Raw genomic sequence first — 25487 nt, 5'->3', positions numbered from 1 at the left:
GAGCATGTACTACGAATTTCCTTTACTCCAAGAAGGGTGGACTTCCGTAGTAACATTAGTGCTTTTGGAAAGTAAGTTAATCTATTCTACAAGGGCAGTTGCCAGGAGAGAGCTGCTGCTATCCCAGGGACAAGGTGTGGGTGGGAGAGTGCTAGCACTGTGTGGTTGTTCCTCTGGCAGGCACCATGAGGCAAAATGGCTTCCTGAGTTTTTAGGTCAATTTTTTTTGTGTGACTGGGTTTGATCCCATGAAGAAAATCAGGTGTAGGCACATCAAAAGGAAGAAAGAGGAGTAGGGCTGGGGATCTATTTCTCCAGGGATCTAGAATGCATGAAAATGATTAACACAGAATACAAAGCTCAAGAATGTGACATGAAGGTCTGGAGAGAAGCATTTTTCTGTTGTGTTCACTTGAAATGATACTGAAAAGTTTAGACTTTTCTGGTGTTTGCTTTTAGCTACTGTATGGCATTTTACTGATGTGGTTGTCTGATGTGTTACCCCAATTCCCTTGTCTGATAAAAGGTTAAAATACAGCAGCTGCCTTTTTAATCTATTTTAACAACCCTAGCGCATGATAATTATCTTGAGATTTTTTTGTTTGTTTGTTTTTCAAAAGTTGCCCTTTGAAAAGTGACTGTTCTGTCTCTGCCTTCTATAATGGAGGATCTCTCTGTGTGAACTTAGAGGTGAGCCATGTAGCTGTCCTGCTAGTCCATTGTGTGAGCTAAGTGATGAGGTCACTGGTATTTCCACCTGAGTGATCATTGAGCCCCATGATTCGTGGGGGAGTAGCTTTAAGGTTCTTGGGAACAGGTGGTGGCAAGCAGGTCACAGGCTGAATAAATTGGCCTGGTGGCTTGATCTGGCCTGCAGGTTAGATTTTCTATTTTTAGCTCTTCATCAAGTATTTAGAACTTGCAAAGATAAAACTGTGTTTGGATCAAGAGAAGGAAAAACTAATTTTCAAGATTATGGTCAAATGCAAAAGTAAAAACTATAATGTTTGCTGTGGGTATCTCACTATTTTTGAGTGCTTAGTGAGGTTCTGTAGCCTGTCCTATGGCAAGCTTTTCATGAGCATTAAGTCACATGCACAGAGGGTAGTGAAATCTGCTTTCTGTACTTGAGTACAATAGAGGTATTATTAAAAGATGTGACTTCCTTATTTCCATATGGCTTAGGATGGCTTGTTTGTCATTATTTCTCTTAAAATTTAATTCCCATTTCCCAAACAGCTGTTTCCCATCTTTTCAATCTATTCCTGTTGCATCTTAGCTCTAGCCTTTATAGGTGCTCCTTATTTTTCTGCACACTGTTCTCTCTGTAGTTACATCAGTGTCTCGTGCCTCTCCAACTTTCAACCAATGCGGTTGTTTTTTCCTTACATTGTTATAAAGGTAAATACTTATTTCCAAATTCCGAAGTCATATTTTTCCTGTCTGTGGTTGCTTGGTGTTATATTTGCAGGAATTTACATGGGCAGTTTCTGTGTTCCATGCTAAATAAATGGAATAGGAACTATTGCATCTGAGCAGGTATCTAACGTGTATGAGGTAGGTCTGGTCTCTACTACCTTAGTTAACTGCATTAACTTAACTAGTTAATTTAGCTAGCAGCTTGGAGCACAAACCCATTTTTCTTTCCTGATACCACAAAATTCTTGTTTTCTGGGTGGTTTCTTTCTACTGGGATCTGCTACTCGAGCCTAATGGTTTTAGTGTTTTATATTATGTTTTGTGATTGTTGCTTTGAAATTGTAACAGCATTAAAACCTTCTTGAGCATAAATATTCTAGCACTTCAAAAGTGTGAAATGGTTGCAGGAACATTGAAGATGATGGAAAACATTGATTCAGGACTGACTTGTTAAGTATAAGTTATTGTAATGCTGTGAGTTTTTCTGGAAATAAAGCTGAGGTTACAGATATTCTGCATATAATGATCATAAAATGGGATCTTGGTTTATCTGTGGCTTACAGATATGTGCCCTTTCACTTTGGGGAGTTCAGGGTTGAGGTAAATGCTTGTTAAATGGGTTTTGTGTCAGTTGCAGTCATGTTTCTGCTCTCTGTTTGTCTTACTTTTCTGTATATTCTCTGGAAAATGGACAAAAACTCGGGGAAAGTCAAGGGGACTGCATCTAATTATAAATCTTCACAATGTTGGGGAAGCTGGATAGATTACACATCAGTGTTTAAGATGGTCATCTAATCTGGAAATAGAAGTGCTGGGTGTTTTCTTAGTTTTATGCCGCTGTTACACTGTGACCAACCTGCTTAATACTAAAAACCCTTAGCGTAGGCCAAAGAACAGGCTTTTCTACCAGCTTGTATGCGTTAAAGATTTTGAACAGCAAGGGTCAAAAAAAATACTGAGCAGTTTTAAGACTGTAGGATAAACTTACTTATGACATACCTAACTGGTCTAAGTTAAAGCACACAAAGCACGGGGAATTCCATCATACAAACCAAACTTCTCTCAGAGAAAATAGTTCAAATCTTACATGCTTTGGAGAAAATACTATCAAGAGAACCCTTTTCTGCTAAAGAAAGCTCACATGGAGTTTACCCAGCTGCTGTTCCTGCAGCTTCTGCTTGTATGTTATCCACAAGATTAATGTATAAAAGTTGTGGTCAGTGTGGCAGTTTTTATTGGATACATTTGCATCATCAGGCTCATTGAACAAAAATTAGAATGGCATAATAAACACAATTTCATTTGATGTTCGAAACTGAAAAGACATGCTCTCTCATGAAAATGATAGTGCAACATTTTAAAATCTAATAAAGCATCCTATTAAAAGAGCAAATCTACTGTACTAAATACTACATCTAGTATGCAGACTTGATCCCCCCCCCAGGTATCATATTTCTGTGGTACAACTTCTAAAAATTATTTTCCCTGTACACAACACATGTATTGCACTATATAGCCTACTTCACCACAAGTCTCAAAATAATGGGTCTTGTATAGCAAAGCTTTGATGGTACAAGTAGATATATTTTGACAGATTTACTTCCCCTTTAATTAATAGGGCTGTGTGCAATAAGTAAAAACATAAATGGGTTTGAAGTTCACTAGCAGGTCTAAGAGTAGGTGGTCACAGTACTATGATTTTGGACATATTTTTAAATAAAATATTTCACACTATTTCAAATAGTGTGGAATTACAGAAAACTAAAATACATTGAAGCACCTCATGTACTAGTTTAGCACCAGCTCCAACAAGATATTTAAACTAGTCATGACCCTTGAAAACTAAGTTTGAGGTCAGAGAGAAATTAAGGGCTAAGTCTTCAATCTCATGGGCTTCTGCAATGTTGTCATTTTTGTATGCAAATTGAGTTGCCTTGGATATTTTTTAGAACACATAGAACGATACAGAAATGAATCACTGCCCACTTACAACGTGAGTACAAGCATACCACTTTGTTCACAAAACGCCGCACAACACTGTGATAGCCAGTGTTTGGGGATAGGACAACAGTCACCGGTAGTCACAGTTTGCACAGTCAGTCTATGGTGACACACATCTGCCACACTGGAGTGTTTTATGGCCCACAGAGCTTTCAGTTCTGCTTTTTAAGAAGCATGCTTGTTAATGTAATGTGTAGAGCACACATGCAGAATGGCCTTTGGCAGGGGTCATAGAGGTAGCACTGAACTTTCCTGTCTCCCTCTTGACTGTAGTTAGTCTCAAAGATTTTCAAGCCTGATACCTGTTGTTGTTGCCCTAAGATGGTGATTACTTCCTGTGTTCTGGGTGGTAAGTTAAGTGGGGTGGCCCTTTATATAAGGATAGCAAGTTGGTTCGTATTTGTCTTGTACATCAACAGTGACTTTTTATCAGTGCATTTTTATAATAAACCATTAAGGTTTTCATAGTGTGGGGAATAGTATCTGTAAAAGGAATTAAATGTAATCAAAATATGTGAATACTTCATAAGTCACTGAAAACTATCTAGCTCTCACCTTTCCTGTAAGATCAGTCTGAACCAGTGTTGCAACTAAGCAAGAGAGAATTGTCTAAATATCTTGTAAAGAATAGTAGTTTAAGACTCAACATCTCCAGGATTTGCATTGCACATACTTACAACTTCCTCTTGTAAGATTGTCACAAGTTCTCAGTGTTACTTGAGTAAAGCCCCTCCAAAACCATCAATGAGAGAATTGGGATGTTTGTCTGATACTGTACTGACAGCTAGTGGCAAGTAGGAAAAGTAAATTCTCTCTGAAATGCTGTATGTACTAAAAATTATGAGTTTCAGAAAGAGTACAAGTGTATCTGTCTAGAGGAAAGAAAATAGGTCATTTGTTTTTGATCTAGCTCTTGCAGCTGTGCAGGATGTTTGCAGGGCAACTAACTTCCAGCGTACTGCGTGTTTTACTTGGGAATGTACTTTAGGCACAGTAAGCTGTGAGAACAGTTGTCAGAATAGCTGGAGAGCTGATTATTCACAATTATTTTTCTTCTAATGTTTAATACATACTCAGAATTACTTACAAAGAATCAACCTGCTAATGGTCTCATTAGCTAATGAAAGATGAGTCAAAATTAGAGGGCTGAGTGTAAGATCATAGGAACAACAGTAAAACAGTCAACAACTGATTAAATAAACTAGGCTGGGATCTGTAATTAATTCTAGATAAGTCTGGAGAATAAATAGCTTGGAGCTACTACGGTCTTCCTCTGGGTAGTGAATCTCATGGTGAACTCTCCAGCTGTCCTCCTGCTCCAGTGTTACTCTAAGCTGGCTATCACTTTTCTCCTCAGCTTAGATACATGGTAGCTTGTTCATGCAATATATAAACTTCCTTAACACAGAAGGGTTTTGTTTGGATAGTAATCCTGAACTGGAAACATTGTGTGTATATAGCTTGGATTTAACAAAAACACATGAATCAGGAAAATGTGCCACACTGTGGGCCCCAGCTGTGCACTGATTGTGCTGTTCAAGTTGTCCTGCCTCAAACTTTTAAAATAAAGTTTGTTTTCCATTATGGTCATTCATAGTTTGGTCACACTTTTTATCCAGGGTACAAAAGATGATACTTTTGTATAGACACCTGGAGAATCTTTAACTCCACAACCGTAGCCCCAGGAGGTCACACCATACACAACCCAGCTTTCCCCTGGACGTTCACACATCAGTGGTCCGCCACTATCTCCTTGACAGCTATCAACACGTTTCTGTTCCTGAACATTTCCAGCACAGAGCATTCTTCCTGTGAATCTTCTTTTGTAACGCTCTTCACATACCCTCTTGGGAAGTAAGGGGATGGCAGCCTGTTGTAGTGTCCTTGAATAAGCCCTTCCTGAAAAGAGGACCCAAATTACTGTCTCATTAAGATGCTTGGTCTTGGAAACATAAATAAGACTTAATGTAATTTTTGCTGTCAGTCTTTCACACTCTTTGTCATTAAATAAAATAACCAAAAACAAGACTAAATACTGAAAAATCTACTGTCCATTATATATAATGCTAAAATACTATGTAGATATTGTAAATATGGAATATAGATTTTGTTTTGGAAAGAAAAAGAGTTGAACATGTAAGGTGTCACTTTACTCCTCTTGTTCACTGGACCTTTCCAAGGCTGGGTTTTGTTTTTTTCCAGATAAACTTTCTGTGTCTTCTACAATAACACATGCCTTAATACTTAAATGAGGAAGCTATTTTTAGGAGTCTTGAGCAGTAGAGACTAAAGCTGTAGCAATACTTCAAGTTCACCAGTTCAAATTTACTCTCACTCAGCCTGACAGATTCTCTGTCGGCTTCCAAGCAGAGCATCCAGCCAACCATCAGGCTTATGCCCTGGAATTACATGCAAACTTTCTTGTTACATCACCTGAGAAGCTAAAGTTTCTGAGCCCAAGTGTACTCTGGTATCATTTTGAGTCTTTTACAATCTTGGCAACTTCTGTGTACCGGAGTACTAATGACACTAATTTTCATTTTTTGGGGGAGGCCAGAACTTGCCTTTTCATTTTCTTTATCTGTAGTGAATCCTGCATTGTATAAGCAGTGTTCTGCTTATAAAAGGTGAAGATCTAAATCATTTGGCTTTTTTTCTATTGCTAGCACCTCTTTTTCAGTTGGAAACAAGGGAAAACAAAGCCAGTGTTGGGTTGGGTTTTTCTAAAAACCTTAATACTTGCAAAGTAATTATGATTCATATAGTAAGTGTGAAATTTCAACTGAAGTACTGCAATGATGTAATTTCTTACTGTAATTAAAGTCAATTGCTGTGGTTAATGTTTCCTTAAATAGATGTCCTAGGTTAACGGTATTGCAGAACTTTCAGTGAATTGTGTAAAAAAATAGAGCTAGGCAATGAATTAGCAATTTGCAATTTTGTTTTTAGCAAAAACCCCACCCTTTGTAGACTTGTGTCTGTCTCCTTTATTGTAGTACAGTGACCCAGACATCTGTGCACACAGATTAAAGCATGTAGAAGAACTTGAAGAAGACAATTTGGCCTTGCTGCCTTGTCTACTTGCCAGTTTGAATGAGTCAGTGGAACAAAGGTTCAAGTGTGGTTGCTGTCTTGCACTATATTCAGCACCACAAAAACATGAAAGTAAACCATGTTATTAGTTTGTAAAACATTTAAAGGACAAAGACCTTTGAAGAGGAAGAATCTTATACTGACTGATTGCATTGTGGCTCTTGTAAATTTTGGCAAGATGTTATCTTATTTAAATCTAACTTGTGATTGAAAATGTCAGTGGTAATAAGGGAGACAAAAAATGCCTAAAATTCTATTATATGTATATTTTCTATCAATTTTTCTGTTGAAGTAGTGTAATTCAAATAACCTTTCTAAAATATTCATAGGACCTACCTTAAAAACCTTTAATATATTTGAGCTGTTAGTTATGTTCTGAGGCAGGAGGTGATAAGCTGCTATGCAGGGTATGCCTGGCTTTCATTCATGCTTGTCATTCTTAATGAGGCCATCTTACTGCCTCGTTCTGTGATTTAGAGCGACAGGGTTAATTGCCACTTTTCAAGCACAAACTAAATTCAGTAAACAAGGTGTTGTCATTTCTGTTTAGGGATCAGGTGAGAAAATATTCCCCTATATAAAAAGAGTAAATGTATTCCCTTTTGAGTATTATCTTAAATATTTGAGATTATTTTTTTTTTCCAAACAGCCCCATGTAACAGGATCAGTGGGTGGAAATCATTAAAACATTTTTACCTGTGTCACCCCACCCGGTGATATAACAGTTGGGAGCAGTTTTCTGTGGTCTCTCTCTTCTTAATGGCAAACAAGCAGGTAAGACGTGGGTACTGAACCTGGCACACTGTTCCTCCGGCCCCTGTAGCCTCACCAGTGCAATGTCATAGTCGCTGCTGTCAGGCCTGTACTCTTTATGCATCACAATCTGTTGGACTCCAATTTCTTCCTCATACTCTTCTGGTACCAATGTGTGATAGTCTCCAACTCGCACGGCATAGTTCCGAGTGTTGTTGCCATACCTAAGATTGAGGTGAAAACAAATAGGACTGGCTCGTGGAGAGTCAGATTCTGAGCATGCAAACAGATTTGATCAGAGTCTTTATTGCTCATATAAATTTTTTTTTAAAGAGCAAAATTGCTTTCTCAGATGTTTAGATTGACAGTCAAGTGTATCCTAAAGAATATCAAAAAACTTTTCATAAAGTTTCAGGTTGAGCTATGTTCCTTTTGTATATTTTCATAGGCAAGGTTTCTTATGGCCATCTGCCATGACTAGCACTGATTTCAAAGATGTGCATTATAACTATATTTCGTAAGAGTAACACAAGCTGCTAGTAATTATAATGAAAACCTGAGTACTAACATCATTGTGATGCTTCAAATAGTTCCTGAAATGAAAACAGTGTTCAAACTTGCTTTGTAGGTTGGTTGAGAAATTCTAGAGGCCTAGATAACTTAGTAAAAGCCTCTTAAGTTAACTGAAGTTATAATAAGGAAAACAAAGCATATGTGCATCACAGGCATCTATTGTCAAAGTGACAGAAGGCCTGCACATCTTAGACTTGTTTTGCATCTAATATGACTCCAGTTTCTTTCACATCATAGACTAAATGGTAAATAGCTTAGAGATTATTACTGTGGCTGAAATAACGGTTTTCTGTATGTGCCTTTGGAGATTTTTTGATTACAGGATACACACCCTTTCTCAGGAAAATGCAAACAAGGGAGTACTGTTGGGTACATATATTTGTTTTAAAATCTGGCTAAGCTAACCCAAATATTTTTCCTTTGACTTCTCCCTTGCCCTCATAGCCTCCAACAGGAAATTTGTAATATGTGTACAGAAAATACCCTACAGTGTTCCATCACCTTCTAACCTATACTTGTTCTTTTTATACTTGTTCTTTTTATACCCTCCAGCAGTGTGCTGATCTCCATGGCATACTAAAGCCTGCTTAAGGAGCAGCAGACACAGAAGGAACACTACAGGTTTCTTCTGAACAATATATAGCTGTATCACTGAATATTTCTTCTAATTGTTGATTGCATTCCTGGTTGACTGCAAAGCTTTCTTTGTCAAATTCTGCACATCTTCAGGTCTTCTATGAGCAAAATTTCATTTCTAGTCTTGTATGGAGAGAGAGTTGCAGACTGTGACCAAATATATGTTCATCTGAAGATGACCTTCTATATAGGAAAAGTGAAGTAACTTGTCTACCACAAAACTTTTTTTCCAGGTCCTCCTCTGTAGTAGTCCCTGTGAAATACTCTCCAGATAATGTATTTTCCTTGTGGTTGGAAATCAAAATACTATAGCAGCTAGGAGTGAAGAGATGCAGCTGATGCAGGTTTTTAAAGTTTACAGAGGTGCTTAAAAAAGTATTCATACTGGTTTTAGTCTCAGAGGGAGAACTGAGAAAAAGTGAATCATGTGTTTTACCAAATAATTATTTGTTTCCTCTCTGAAAAAATAGATCAAGAGCTTTTTTACCTTGTGGATCAGTATGTTATCTCAAAGATATTTAGGAAAAAACTCTGTTTGTATGTGTCACATTACTAATCTTTCTATTTTGACCACAAAAGTGCTAGTATTTTATAACTTATCACCGAATCAATTTTCCTTAGGAATTTTTCTACTCCAGGCATTCTGACTCCGGTCCGTTGAAGTTTCTAGGATAAAAGTATTTCTTTGTAAGCTTTTTTAAAAAACAAGTACTTGAATCTCTCTCTTGCACTGGATCTCACATTCTCATTTCTAGATCATCTTGTGTGGTTTTGCCAGTTTTAAAAGCTCACTAAGACTTCATAGTTGATTCTTTTCCTGATAAAATAAATGGCAAAATTCCATGGAAGTTGGTTTGGCATCTGATACGTTGCTTTTATTTTTGTTGCCTTCAAGGAGATTCTTAAGCATAAGAAAGGCTGTTAGGCCTTAACTGGTTTCTGGATCTGCATCTAGTTAGGTCTTAACTAGTTTCTGGATATGCATCTGTATTTGCCCGTCTGAAATATGACATCAGTGAAGTCCTGAATTCTGCAGCCTTATGGATTGTCTGTCAAATCCTTGCCACCTGCTGCCTGCCAAGGATTTCTGCTATGACACTCCTGGGTCACTGTAGCCACACATCTTGCATCAGAAAAGGTTAATCTTATGATACTTTGCCGAGACACTTAGTATACTATTATCAGTATATTGTCAATATAACTTCTATTATTGTTACTCTGAGCTATGATGTGGGAGCCTGTAAAAGTAGAGTCTGGCATTGGCTAGAAAACAGGGTTTTTTTACAGCAGTGCTGTGATATGATCTGTGATTTTGGGTGAACTGCTTTTTTGTTTTTTCTTTCACCATCTATTTGGCTTTCCTTAATACCGCAAGGTGTAAGGCTACACACATCTTCAGTACATTAAAAAACGATATTGTGTAGGTGTTACTTAACACAGCTTTCTTCTAGCATTATTTCTGTGAAAGTGACCTTTTTATGAATAAGTTGTGCATCTTTAAAATAAAATGCTTGGTACATTTCAGTACCAGTTTATACTGAATAAGTTTTATGTATTTGCTCGCTATTGCTTCTGGGAATTTTTAGAAACTATAATTCAGAGTTTAATTTAGCATGTTTACATATAAACTTGCAAGCAAATTTTCCTGGACCATGTGCAAAAATTTTCAGTAATGCTTTGGCAAAACCATAGCATTCAAAGTTAGAAATATATTTTATATAAATATACAAATTAGGGGGAAAGTACTTTTTATTCCTCTAGTTATGAAAAAATATTGGTAGGGAAATAAATCTGATTCCTTATTCCTTATTATTCCTTAATCTTGTGCTCTGTAGAAAGTTGCATCTGCAGTTCTGTATTTATATATATAAAATGGTCATTTGTCTCTTCACATGGAAGTTATATAACCTCATAGGTAGTGTATTTCCTGGAACTACAGCTTAAAGATTTCTGAATTGGTTGCAGCAAGAGAAACTACTAAATCAAGGGCAAGTGTATCAATCACTTTGGCCATCTTTTTCACGGAAGTACCCATAATATTGATCATTTGACAGAAAGTGTGCTACTATGATATATGAAGCAATTTGAATATGCTGTGAAAACTAAACTGACAGACCATGGTAGTTCATTTTATTGTGTAGGCTAATCAGTTCATTGGTCTTTTGTCAAACTTGTAAAACAGGAATAAAACACCAACTATAGAATGTTTTCCACACTGACAGTGCAACTCCTGTGCCCCTCTCCAAAGTGGACAAGGTCAGTATAGAGGTAGCTGAATGGTCAGGGTGTGCAGTATCAAACACTTTCACTTTTACAAAATCTATTTAGAGAACAGATGTAATGCTCAGAACATAAAGAGTGTAGTAACACTGGGATGAGTTATACAGCCAACTAAAGTACTTCTCCAAAGTCTTGCCCAGGCTGAGATTACAATCTTGGCTGATGTGCTAGCCAAGTTTGTAGGATCTGTTTTCCTCAGAGTAAATTAGAAAAGGAAGCTGATACAGAAAGTACTTTCTACTATTGCCGTAAAATGGCTTTAATATTTTCATGTGAATTACTCTTAACTTACATGCAAAACCCCTGTTAAAGTAAATGGAAGAGTAAATATATCTCAGATATATTTTTCTGCTCAAATTTCATAACTGCATGATGACATTCCACTTAAGAATCTAAATGATACAGCAACTGAGCCAAGTAAGTTAAATAAAATTATGCTATTTCCTTTGCCAGTTAAGCAATATTAAATAGGTTAATAATTTGTGCTACAGCAATTGTTTATAACTGTTGGTCTTGTGGCCTTGAAAAGCTAACATAAAAAGGATTCTCTACTGTAGAATATATTGCTAGATACAATCTTTAAATGTTTAAAAGTAATATTTTAACAATTTTGGTACACATCGAGTGTCATATTGGAACACAAATGTACAAGGTCATTAACATTAAATATATATTTGCCTGACATAGTCTGCCAAAAACCTTTCCAAAGGTCAGTGAAAATACTGTCTCATAATTTATAGATACACTTTTGGCTCTGTGCAGCAAACCACGTATCAGTGCTATGGAGATACTTTCTGGATTATGAAAGCTTTTTTGCAGTCAATAAATATTTGCCCATCTAAGTTAACCATTATGTACACTGACATAAAGGTCTTGTATATATAAACAAACACAATCACAGTACTTTGCAGATGTGCATTATCAGTGGTGCAATGGAAATATTGCTTTCAAGTAGAGAAAGGTAATTTTACATGGTATAAATCTTTCTTCTTTATTCTCTTCTTAAATGTAATGGGTGCCTCTCCATTTTAGTTTATAGGTCTTCTCCACAACATCAATTACAGGATTTACCAAATACTCTATCCATTATCTCTAATGCCATTTAAAGGGGCAAAGGGGTTGTGTGGGTTTTTCTTGTGGTGTTTTTTTTTTTTTAAACTTCATGGAAGTCGGAGTTCTGCAGAGTCACAAATGTATTAGGTGTTTGTAATTTAGATGAGAGATGAACACGCCTCCTTTCTAGCCTGGTTTAATAATGAAAGGAGCTTGATTTTAAATTGTTTATTTTGATTCGTAAGCTTAAGGGTGAAGGAAAGTTGTTCATGACTAGTGGTAATGAGTGCTCTTCTGTCAGCCATGTGTCAAATAGAAAACTTGCTGCTTCTATTTAATGTTACATCCTTTATTTTGACAAAAGGAACAGTGTTCTTGTTAATAGGTTCCAGTTGTTTTTCTGTGTTATGGATGGTGGTCATTTATAGCAGAATAATGAAGACAGGAGATCCAGGAAAGCTTATCTTAATTAAAAGTACTGAATTTAAACATTTAATAGAATGAGAATTGCTGCTTCTCTTGCAAATGTATGAAATTTTAATAGCTACAAGGCTTCTTGTGAGAAGCTTAATGAGCAGTCTCTGCACAGATTTACAGACGTGCACATGTTTCTGTGAACATTCACATGCGTAAGGCTTTCTTAAACTGATTTTGTAATCTGTAGACAATTATATTTCTTCCCCTGTAGTAGCTGGTATGTGCCAAATGTGGAAATATTGTGATAGAGCATCAGTACGTGAAAAAGACAAAGTAGTCTAGCTCAGGGGTGTCCAGTCTTCATCACCCAAAAGTCACCTATGAAATGGTAGAGAACCATCACTTATATCACATTTGAAGACTGGAGGCAGAGAAGTTGTCTGGGAGTGCTTCAAGGGTGGAAAATAACATTGCTTTCAGGGTGTTACAACTCTGTTGGATCACTGGGCTGGATGTGCCTTTAAGGTCTAGTGCAGCCTGGCAATGTTCACCTTAGCACCTCCTAGAAGGTTTATTTCCCAGCCAGTTCCTGGAGGATGGTTTAGCCACCATGCTAATTATCATCCTGCTGCCAGTCAAGTAATGTACTCACAGTGAAGGCATACCTGAATTCATACCACCATTCATGCTAAATTTGAGAAAACTGAATTTTAATTCTGGTGATTGCTTTGTTTTCTAGTGTCTTACTAGGTATTTGGCTCCACTGTACCTCAGGGTCCCTAGTTCTCAAAAAAAACCAGTTAGCAGAACCATGTTGAATTATACATGGGCATTCAGGAATGCTAAAGAAGCACTTAAGTAAGAGTTATATTATTAGAACAGTACAGTGTTCAAGTAACACAGTATTTCCTAAAATGACATCCTGATCAATGTAATTTCATTTTTTTCTATGCCTCATATTTCTAATTATCCAAAGTTTTGGATTTTGTTGTTTTGTTTGTTGTTTTTTTTTTAATGTATAGACCTGCAAATTCCCTATACCCATCAGAACCACTCAGAATAGAACTTGCTAGTAATATGGGTGGGTTATAAAGGGAAAAATACCTTCAAATAATTTTTGATCTTAAATTATGTGTCTATGACATTACAGAAACCAGTAATACTGCTATACTACTTGTTAACAATTCTAATCATCATGCAAAAAATTGGCATTTCATTTTTGTCCACAGTACAGATGAGCCCACTTTTGTTACTTAAGCAGTGTTCCAATTACCAGGTTATGAGAAATGCTATGCTGGCGTTTCTCTTGTCTTGTGGAAAATATGTGAAGAAGGCACTTGATCTATAGATAGCTCTTGGAAACCTAGCCCCTTAAAATCACTCAGAGATCATTAGGAAGTTCAGCCCAGTCTGTCCAATGTCGACTTAGAGCTAAAGGTGTACAGATTTATTATCCTGTTAGACTCAGCAAAATACATAATATTGCTTTACACTAAAATGTGTTTGAGGGGACTAGTTCATCTAGTCACTGCAGTATTACAGTGAAAATGTCGACCACTGCCAGTATCTATCATTATCAAAAAATAATCCAAAATATTACAGTCCATGTGTTTGATGTTTGCTCAGTAGTCTGAGGAAACCTGAGAGCCATAAGGTGCAGTTTTGTTGGAACAGAAAGCTGTGTTTAAATGTCAGAAGTATTTTCTGTATTTTTTTCATAGAAGTGCTGAAGTTTTGAACACAAATCTTGTAAATGATGACACCCTGAATAATTTCAGTGTATTAGGGTTTTTTGTTTGTTTTCATTTGGAGGGAAAGGAGGTTGCTTGGTAAGGTTTTTTTAAACCAAAGGCCAGTTTTCAGAGGGCTTGAACTGGAATGGTTTTGCCTATACCCAAAACAACAAAATAGTTTGAAAATGCACTTCACTATTGAAGAGATACCTACCTTTTAAAGCAGTGTGCAGCTGTGAGGACCCAGCAGCTGCTGATGAGAGTAGCACCACACAAGAGTCTTCCATCACCATGAGAAGATTTCAGTCGGAGTGCAACCTGCCATGGCCAGCCGCCTCTGTAGAGGACATAAGACATTGCATTTAGTGTACAACAATGGAAAAGTAAGGTAGTTTGTCAGTCACCTTAAATGTAAATCTTCTTTAGTTTCTTTGACTGCAAACCATGTTATTTATTAAGTAACAGTTGAGAATGCCTTTGTATTCCTGCAGGATTCAGATTTCCATTTAACAATGGTCAGGATTACTTTACAGATTTTTTTGGGGGCATCCGGCACTCTTGAGCGCTTCCTCCCACTGTCAGTTATTTTAATTTTCCCTTCTCAGATTGCATTCATTTGTGCCAAAGTATATTCTATGAGTTCCTTGCCAAATACCATCCAAGTCAACAAACCAGAAATTTCCTGTCATCTGGAGAGGGTAAAGAAGGGAATTTCTTGAAAAGCTTAAGCCAGCGTCCTTTCCTGTCTGTGTTAATATCTTTGTCGGTTCTGAGCTGTTTGAAAAGGGAAGCTGGCAAACCAAGAGGTCTAAAGCAACTGTAGAAACCGCAAGTAACAGATAAGCACCTTTATTCAGCCTTTGATCATCTGTTTTATATAGTAGGTCTGGGGTATGTATTTGCAGGCCTGTAAAGATAGGGTGGATTATTTTTTGCCAGTTTAATAGATTAGCAAAATACAGAGTCGAAGAGAAGGGAAAGGGAGAGAGGTGGACCTGTAAGCAACAGCAATATCCAAGAATAAGCAGCAGGTAGGCCTAGGTGTTTTCTGACTACTGTCAAGTTGGATGGGTGTGCTAGAGTACAAGAGCTGCCCAGGATCTTCTAGGCCAGCATCCTATTCCAGAGTTGCCAGTGCCAAATGTTTTAAAGTAATGTGGAGGAGTTTACTTCCCATAAAGCATAAAACAATTTAGACATTTTTTTAGCTTTGGAAGGTGTGATTTAATATGTCTTTCCAAATGGGGTAATTTGGATAGTTTTGGATTTGCTGGTATGTATGTAAGTATTCAGTTCCTTTTCAGCCTTTGTTAAGTTCTTTGTCTTAATCAGTTCTTGTGACAATGAGTCCTTTTCTGATATTGTTCATATTTTCTTGATTTTGAAGCATTTCTAAGATCACTATTTATTTTCACTCACCTTTTTCTTCATCTGATGTCCCCAAGCTTATTTATTATGAGATCAAATTTATTGCTTTGACTTATTGTGGAGTCCATAATTTGTCTCCATTTCATCTCATCCAGTGTCTTTTGTACACATATTCTGAGACAATAATTCTCAATATTCTTTATCTGTGCAATGTGTTATTTATTATTCTCCTTTGTCTCTTGACTAGGGTAAGTAATCCTACTTCACTCTGTCTGCACTTAAATGTTTTTCTGGACTCTCTCTTACTGTTCTTTGAAGCTCCTCCAGTGTCTTAGGCAGTGTCTTTTTTTGAAATGGACTGATTGAGGCTGTGCATGTAGTTTGAAATAGATCACACAGTGAAGTGTATTTTTTGCAATTCCTTTTGTAAGACTCTGTGAATACATGTTTTTTATGGTTACTCACAATTGTTCAGAAAATAAAGCCTGTACTTCCTGTCATAGCATTTAATAGTAGTAATATTATTCAGTTAATCTGTTTATATTAACTAAATGTAAACATGTAATTAAAAGCTAAGGACAAACTGGATTTATAGCTGTGTCATCATCAAGGCTTATTTTGTGAAAGAAAATCAGGTCTCAGGCAGTAAATCATGCCCAGGTCTTTTTTTCAGTGTAGGTACCATTTAAAACCTTGTACTGTATTCATGGCTCCCTTCATACAGCTCACATCCTGATACCAAGATATCCTTTGAAAAAAGTAAAATGGTTATTTTGAAAGTAAGAAATTTAACCCAATCAAGGACTAAACCCATAAGCATCTACAGATTTTCAACTAATGCTGCAAGTATTTATCAATGAATATTTTTAAATTTCCTACCAATTTTTCTTTCAGTATATTTCATCTTCTACCTCATGACAAGTCAAAAGAAAAAAAAACCCTACATAAAACCATAAATTAGGCACACTGTTTGTAGCAAGTACATGTCTTAGAAGCTTTATTTTCAAAATTACTTGTCTTTACCAAATATTTACCGTAAGGAATTTTTCCCACCAATTATTCGCTTTTGTCGACGATGTAGTAACCTCAATCCACAAACAGAAGCAAGAGAATCTAAACCAGAAAGGGAGATGTAGACAGCATTAAACTGAAAATGAAAAGTAGCCAATCTTCAATAAAAGTTAACTAAAAAAAACAAAACAAAACAAAACAAACCCCGAAGGCTGAAGGTACTCTCTGTTTCATGGTAGTTTTTAACAACCAAATTTTGCTCAGGGAAAATACACCAAATTCTGTCAGACATAGAAATTCTTTTTAGCTGAGATCTTTTGACTGTGATCACAGAGCAATTTAGATGTTTGTGCTCTGCCTCTCAAGTGTAGGATTTTTTTAATAGGGTTCTTCATGTAAGTGGAAGCAGAGCTTGTCATACCACATAGGTCTTAATCCTCAGCTGAAGGTAACCTATACCTTGAAAAGTTGAAAGTAGCTGTCTAGGTTTTTGCATTTTCATGTCCCTTAAGGAACATGACTGCTGTAAGCTATCATAGACAATTACTCTGTATTGTTGGAATAGTCTTTATGATTCCTTTGCACAGCTGGCACAGCAGTAAGATCACTCAGTGTAACCAGAGAAGATTTCCCACCACTTTTTGTTTCTATAGTTCTTTTGATATAACTATTTCTTTTTTGAGATGGGTTTGTTTACGGTCGTCTCTTTCTACTGTGACAATTCCCCATCTCAACCTCTTGGTCTGCAACTCACAATGGGGCTTCACCTTTATTGCTGTTCCCAGGGTTCTTCTTGCTTAGGTGGTCGCAGATGACTCCTGCGTCCTCGCTGTGACGACAGTTGTGCGTACCAATGTCCTGCTTAATGCAGTCTGCCAAGGATCTCTCATTTCCTGTGCATTTTGCGTTATCCACGTGGATCGGGCCTTTGCCCTCCCCAAAATATGCCATTGTCCTTGCTTTAGCTGGACCTCTGGAAACAGAGCATTTTTTTTTATTAGTATTAAACATTTTGAGGCAAATATTTCTACATTTTACTCAACTGAAATATTGAGTGAAATACTGAGTCATGAAAGGCATTGAGGTTTTATTCTAAGTCCTGTCACTTTGATGACATCTTCTCATTGCCTCTGTTACTCTGGTAAGCAGAAAAAAAGAAGTGCAACAAAATTGCTACAGTTCATTAATGTTTAAAAACTGATTTTATGTATGTAGTTAGAAGGCACTATGCAAAGTAACATCTTGTAATAGCATTACAAATACCTATAAAGCAAAATATGTGAAAGCTGCTTTTTCATAATCTCTTTAAACCTTACATAAAATCAGCATCTGTGAATGCTAAAAATAATTTGTTCTGGTCTGATTCCCTCAGAAAGATGGGCTAGTCAAATACAATATACTTGCAGTGTAGTAGGAGCTACCATTACAGATACATTAGTTGTTAATAGTTATTAACATATATCATTTTTGTGCTATTTTTAAAGTGCGCCCCGCGGTTGAGTTCTAAAACTGTAGTGCGATTGGAGAAAGACTGAACCCAGTTCAGTCTCAGCACCCGCCTTTTCCCCATACTTCATGCTCGTGTGGCGGCATCATTCATAGGCCTCAAGGCACTTTACAAAGAAGGTCAGTATGATAATCCTATGCTTGTATGAGGATAAGTAGCAAACCTAAGTACTTAGATGTCAAACTTAGGACATTTTATTAGGGTTTGAAGTCCTGATCCTTATAGCTTATATGCAGTGCCCTGCAGCTTCAGCAATGACCGCAGTGTCAGTTGAGTGAAGGACCTCTTTTGAAAGGTGAACTTTTTTCCCAAATGAGGGAGTGGATGAAAAAATGCAATAAAAAACCAACATGCGTTGTGCATGTAAGCATCTGATTTGGTAACTTTATGGTAGATTTTTACTTTTAATTACTTAGGATAATGCTTCTTAATATATAAATAGATGTTTTGTTGTATGTGGTTTAAGAGAATTATGAGTGGAGATAACTCAACCAGCTATATAGAGAAGTGGAGCAGGAAGCCACAGCTGGTTCTAGGTGTGTCTGAACTACAAGCTTACATAATCAGTTAAGAGCAGTTTACTGATATTTTATGGTGATAAGAATACACTGAATTCTAGATGACTAAAATGTTGCACTATATCATAGATTTCCATTTTAAAGGATATGTTATAATTGCATATTGTATTCTATGTATACGAAAGAGTAACTGAATGTAAATGAAATGCTGGAGTAGAGAAAGAGAGTTTAACATGAAAATGTATTGGGCAAGAAAGTATTTCTCTCCCTTTGCACCTCTTTTTATACCTTTCTTATTACCTGCAATGCTGGGGAAGATAGGTTAGCATTGCATAAAGAGTTTATCTCCCCACATCAGCCAGGGATTGTCTGTTGGGGAGAATTTTGATTTGTCATACCATTTTCAAAACTTCTTCATACTAGAAGTGTGGCTGGATCAAACTCAAAGAATCCAGCCCTCAATTGCCCATATCCATATAACTGAAATATGGAAGTAGTACATAGAAATTTCCTTTTTTTTTTTTTTCAAACTTGCAAGCAGAAAGCCTTGCCTGTTTGGATTTTTTTACCATGTACTGACGGGTAGGCAGGCAGGCTTTCTAAGAAGGGAATGTTGGTTAGATTGCATGAATTATAAAAAGTCAGGAAAGAGAAGTATGTAGAACATCTGACAGAGATGATACCACAAGGTCAACTATCCTTAGACATTTTTAATTTCCATGGCTAGTGTGTAGTTACCAGGTAATCCAAAGCCTTAAATGACTTTGGAACCAGCATAGGACAATCTTTGCCTAATGAGTTTAGTATGATTTAACTTGTCAGTCACAAGCAATGTGTCTGTTTTCGCTCCAAATATTTTTCTTTTGTGAATGATACTCTGATTACAGATAACTACAAAAAATGTCCAGCTCTCTGATAACCATGGGCAACTTATGTATCTATGTGCTATTACAAAATAGTGAGACAGTACAGGCACTCGTTGCAAAATCTTACCTGGTTTTATCTCTATGTCAAAAACAAGGTTTCTGCTTTAGGGCATTGCTGTAAAGTTCCTCAGGGTATGAAAACTTCTTCATGGTGAATCACCACAGTATTCTTAACCTTTCCCAGAGAAGTATTTTTTGCAGTTTAGTATAGAATTGTCTCTGCAGACTCTTACTGGCTACTTTATAAGGGCATTGCCTGCATTGGCTTTCCAAGTAAATCTCAAAGAATATTCTGACATCTATGAGGTTGCATATGTAAATATTTTAGGTGAAAAGAGGTGTAAAGAGACAAAGATGAAGGAGGGAGCTTGTTGTGTATGAAGTGCAATCATGCATTGACATGAACTGAATCATGGGACTTGGACTGCAAAGATTCTTCATACCTTTCTATGAAAGCTGTCTCTTACTGTGCGTAAGTAATCTGTCAGTTTGCTGGTAATTGCTATGAGGGGTTTGTACATACCCACTCTTAACAAAAAAAACCCTACTATATAAATAGAACAACTACCAGGAAACAAATGTAAAAATTTTGATGGTCTGGAGCGAGTAGTGCAGCTTAATAGAGAAAATTATGTAATGGGGAGATCTCTAAATGTAGAAGTGTTACATCATATCTGTTTGTTACATGCTGGAATGTGCTCTTACAACTGGTTTTAGTCTACCCTTAACCAAGCTATATGTGTCTCTTAATTGCTGCTTTCCAGGCCAGCTATTTATGCACAGATGGCCATCAGAGAAACAACCTTTTTGCTTGCTCAGATCTGCCGCTAGAGAGAAGGGCCGCTTCAGGTCTTGTCCCCTAGCTTTTCTCAGACATAAGGCCCTACACAATAACATGCTGAGCTCTTCCGATGCAGTATTACCATTATTCATAATACTGTTAATCAGGAAAAAACTGGCTTAGTAGAGATGGCCAACTACCCTAGAACTTTTTTTTTTCCTGTAGTAGATAATTTGCAGAGCACTAATAGCAGGGTTCATTTTGGGGAAGGTGAGGAGGGTTGCATGTGTGTTCTTATAAGCCTGTCCTAAATTAAAAGAGTCCGATTTTACTGGGCCACTTAATTCACTAAAATGCAAGAGCTTCAAAAACTGTCTTTTGCTCTTTACTCATTATGCCAAAACACTTTTTTTATGTTAAACCAAATCACATAGTAGATAGTACTTCAGAAAAGGTGTTTGTTCTCTTTGAGTTTATCTTGCTGCAAATATACTTTGACTAGGGTGCTATTAATTATTTTTATGACTGATTTTAGCCAATTAGTAGGGCTGTTTTCTAATATTCTCTACATTATGTTTTTCTAACGTTCATCTTGAATTTGCCAAACGGGCTTAATGAGACATCTTTAAAACTAGTATTGCTTTGAACCTAGTGATTTTGCCAAATCAGGGTTTTTCTTATTTCAGTCTCAGAATGAACCCTAGTAAATGGCTACAAATGTTCCGAAGCAGGATTTCATAAAATAAATGTACAGATAAGCATTGACAATATAAGTAACATATGTAGGAAAAACTCAGTCCGTTTTCTCTGCTTATCCTTTGCTTACACAAGTCTTCCTTTTTAAGGCACTCTTTTCTCTCATTTTTAATACTAAATGTGTGATTTCCCCCTTCTCCTGCCCCCTCAAGGGATGTAATTTCCGGGCAGGAAAGACTTGAGAATTAAACATAGCATTGTAAAGGGAGTTTAATGATACTGTTTAGTTCTGTGATCAGTCTTAAAGAAAACTGATGTCAACTTCAGTATTAGGTGCTTTTTTAATTCTTTCCAAAAGGTCATAATGTCTTTATTTCTAAAGAGAAAACATTCATCAAGCCTTAAGCTCAGGTGCATCAACCTAGAGGCCCCATCCTTGCTTTGAAACAGTGAAGTGACCACTGAATAGAATTTGAACTTCAGCAAAAAGATCTGGGCATGAACTCCTAGGCCCAGAAGCAATTCCAGCTCATCAGTGCATGTAATGGCATAGTCAGGTTTGTGGAATGCAACTGTCTAGACATAGGGTCACCAAGATCCAGCATTTCCGACAAGCTCTCCCAATTTCTGGAGCCTAATTTTAGATTTCTAAAATGTGTCTGTCCCTGATTCTTCAGGAAACATGTGCTCTGTTGTATCCCATAATCTTAACCCCCTATTCTGACAGGACACAAATTGAAAATCCAGCCAACCGTCTGCTTTTGCAGAGATATAAAAACAAAAGGTGGGGATAAGTGGTTGATTTTGATCATCTGAAGGAGATACATAAAAGACCAGAGAGGCTGATGATAAAGCAGACTAAGTGAATGATTCAGTGGGAGATTTGTAGTTTTGAAGCCATAGTCTACTGCTACTCATAAATATGCTTTACTAAACAAATACCAGACAGTTTTTAAAGGCATATATTATGTGTTCAGACATAATTTGATGATATCTGGTTGCACAAACTAACCGTTGTTAGATACAGCAAACGGATAACATGATTTGTATTTCTCAGAGAAGACGTTTCACTAGTTTCCTGTTGTATTTCACTAATGTTCTGGATATTTTTCAGCTCATATTTGTTCTGCTATTTACATGCCAGTCCTGTAGTTTTTACATCTTTACTGCTCTTAGGTATCCAGAAAAAAAATTGCTTATGAATGATGTAAGCCTGATTAAGCAACTTAGTTCAAAAGTGGCATGTATACGTTGCAGTGCTTTTTTTAATGAGAGGTTTTTTTTCTCCTGTCAGGTTTATTCCTATATTAAATTTAGCGTATTGAAATTACTGTCATACAGGCTGAAGCCATAATCCTTTGTGTAACAGTTTTATCAAATCTCCAAGCTACATTGAGTCATGTCAGACCAGTAAATGAAGGGAAAAAAACCCATAAAACTAGGAATTCAGTGGGTGGTGTGCCTACATCTGAATCTGCAGATACCATATCCTCATCTTGTGACAGTGAACACTGGCCTGTAGCTATATTCCATTAAAAATTTTAACAGTTATGTTAGAACCTGTAAGGATGTCAAAGTCATCATTAAGGCTCACAAAAATAAGTATTAACAATATGCAAAATTATAACCTTCAGTGAAAACAGATCAGGAGCTTTTTGAAACAATACAGCCATTACCCCTGAAATTTTAGCCAAATTCCAGATGATTTCAGTAAACTGCAGTAAACTAAATCTAAGTTCTGAATACTTACATTTTGTCTAATATAATGAAAAAGGCATTTTAAATTCCCAAAGGTTTTTCTACGTATACAATTACATCAAATCACAAAAGCACTAGAATTTATGTTTCTTAATGCCAAACAGAGAAGTTTTAAAAGGCATATATTACGTTATCAAGTGTATGTTGGTGATATTCAGTTGCAGAAACTTAACATTTTTAGATACAGCAAAGAGATAACTTGAGAAGCAGCTTAATGAGTTTTCTTACTTGTAGCCAAGCTGTCGACAGACTACAGCTGCGTCCTTATCAGACCATCCATCATCACAAATTGTGCCCCACTGGCCATTGATAAAAATCTCTACGCGTCCTTCCTTCTTATTCTCACCATCCATCAGCCTGATGGGGGGACCTGGGAATAAATTACTGCTGTCAACTCACAACAACAGAAGCAAGAACTAGTACTTTAAGTCATTTTTATCTTATTCAGTATATAGGGTCAACTGATGTTTATGTTCACCATGCCTAATATCAGCTGTTAAAGTAGTTATATTTTTCCTGGCTGGCAAAAGGAAACAGTTTGTACAAATTACAAGACAAATATGAAATACTACAGTATTTTGAACTTCAGAGTTCATCTGGTTCCTTCATTTCATACAAATATGTGACATAGTTCAGAATTTGACCACAATGGGCATAGAACAATTCTCCCAGAAAACACCCGAGATCTCTCTTTGATATGATACTCATACAAGCTGAACATGTTTTCCTTGCAGAAACTTTATGGGTGAATTTAACTCTATCTCAGTTCATAAATCCATTCTCAAACCGGTTGCTACCACTCCTCTTACCTACTATCTCAGCAAAAAAGTGCAGCATTGTGTTGAACTTCAGTTATTACTTATCGTTATGCATGCTATTCAGTAGAATATTTTGTGTGACAGCATAGTGTTTTACAGCATGTTATTCTAGACTAATGCGTGATTGTTTTTCAAGAAATTTAAATTGATTGCTTATTTGTATCTGTTCATAATACAAAATCTCACTCATGTGGATTAGTCAGACTTCATTAATTATGTTTTGTTCAGTGCTTGGCCTGTGGTTAAATTTTGAACCATTAGGCAAAGTATATATTTGATTCTCACGTTAAAACTGCTTCATAGCATGCAAGCAAAGCAAGTAGCCTTAAAACACTTATGAATTCTACTGTAGCCACTTTATAATATTTAAGTGAGAATCACCTTCTAAATCTTTTAGTATGTCATACTTTATAATCCTTAATATACTAATGAGAGTTTCTTTTTGGAATAATTGGAAAGACTGTACCTTGTTGTTCTAGCCTGCTTCTAATCTTTTCCAAGTCTGTAAGGATAAGTAATTACTTATGCTCTTAAATAAAGCAGTATTTTGAGACATTTGGATTTGGTATTTAATTCGGATTAATTTAGGGTCTGTATATCTTTTGTATACTAAAGTTTACTCTGGATCAGAGCTAGTTAAATCTAGCCTAATTCATTAATTAAAGGAGGAAGGATTTCAAAACAAAATTAAAGTCTGTTTGCTTCATATGTCATTTAAAGCATATTGTTTATATTCGAGTTCATACTCTTTGGACAGTTACATGAATTAACTTCACCAACTTTCTGTTTAGCTGAATTGTCATGATCTTACATACTAAACAAATGTTGTAGTTATATTAGCGTAGTCTATCTCATTTTTAGTGTTCCTTATGTCTGTATTTCCTCAAGTCATATCATCTACTAATTTCTCATATTTTTCCACTGAATTCATCCTTAGAGGAAGAAAAAAAGCAGTTTCAAGTGCTGGGAAGTAAATGGTAACAATAGAGTCTTTGTCCACTTTCCAATCAGAGATATTGTAGGAAATGTCAGATACACTGTCTTAATTTTCTGGTTGAAATTGTGTGTTATTCTGCAAGAATATGATTTAGGTGAAAATTATATTACCCAACTATAGGCATGGGATACTATTGATACAGCATAGCTATTTTATTTTTATCTCATCTTCTTGTGTTTTAGAATATTTATTTATTTATTTATGAGCACAAAATTAATATAACTTTCTGGTAATGGGGGATGTGAGAATGTTACCGTATGGATGCATTTAACTGAACCAGACCTCCATCAGCTACGATTATATTTTAGAGGAATTTGAGCAAAGCAGCACAGATGGTTTGCATCTGTAAAGACAGCATCATGATATGAATTCCTGTAATTTTTGGTCAGAGAAAATCAAATATGATTTTCCAATCATCTACACATAATGGAACTGTACCACAACATAAATCATTCATTGATTTGTGAGAGATCAAGAGGCTATGAAGAAAATTACTATAAAGAGGGAGAGACTAGAAATGTGTGTGTGAAACTGCTGATTGCTGTTATAACAGGTAGCAATGTTGTGCAGTAAATTCATGTCTTAGTTTGCAGGATAGACCTTCAGTCTGTAATTTCCAGAGAACTTCAGGCACCCAGGCACACAAATCCATTATGTTTCAGGAGAAGCTGTGACTCTAACTCCACTAGTTATAATTCTGATTTCAAAACCAACTAGAATATTCTTAGGTAAACTAAAGAGTATTCGCAACAATTTTGTAAAAGACTACCTACTGACAAGCTACAAACTTTGTATGTAGCAAATTTTAAAAATTAAACTGTTTTTCAGAATTGCTGAGCACCCCGTTTTTTACTGTGTATATTTGATAGCCAGAATGCTTTTTTAAATTATCTACATGTGGATTTAGGAATCTTTGGAATTTGTTTGTATATATTTTGTTCTACAATGTCACTACGTAATTAGTATTTTTCTCTCTTTTCTTACTTGTCTTTTTTTTTTTGTCTTTTTTTTTTTTTTTTTTGGGACCCTTATGAATACTGCAGGATTACGTCCCAATAGCAGGTTCTAGGAAAAAAAAAAGTGTATCTTTCTGGAAATTTTTCAGATTGAGGCGGTCATCTAAATTAGGTACTTTACATGTAATTTTAA

General features: G+C 36.3%; 1 protein-coding gene across 1 annotated transcript in view; it reads right to left on the bottom strand.

Moving 5' to 3' along the window:
* Positions 1-2633: 2633 nt before the first annotated feature.
* The window catches only part of PRSS12 (protease, serine 12), a 44115-nt gene continuing 21261 nt past the window's right edge, over positions 2634-25487 (bottom strand). The window contains exons 9-14 of the mRNA XM_014949823.1: positions 22752-22893; positions 17105-17310; positions 16361-16439; positions 14173-14295; positions 7210-7490; positions 2634-5319 (exon numbers count right to left, since the gene is read on the bottom strand). Of these exons, the coding sequence (XP_014805309.1) occupies positions 5012-5319; positions 7210-7490; positions 14173-14295; positions 16361-16439; positions 17105-17310; positions 22752-22893 (1139 nt within the window). The 3' untranslated portion in view covers positions 2634-5011. The remainder of the gene's footprint in view (positions 5320-7209; positions 7491-14172; positions 14296-16360; positions 16440-17104; positions 17311-22751; positions 22894-25487) is intronic.

Source organism: Calidris pugnax, unplaced genomic scaffold (assembly GCF_001431845.1).
Source record: "Calidris pugnax isolate Ruff unplaced genomic scaffold, ASM143184v1 scaffold42, whole genome shotgun sequence".
In the NCBI taxonomy this organism is placed as follows: Eukaryota; Metazoa; Chordata; class Aves; order Charadriiformes; family Scolopacidae; genus Calidris; species Calidris pugnax.
This window is presented reverse-complemented; position numbering and strand designations above follow the sequence as displayed.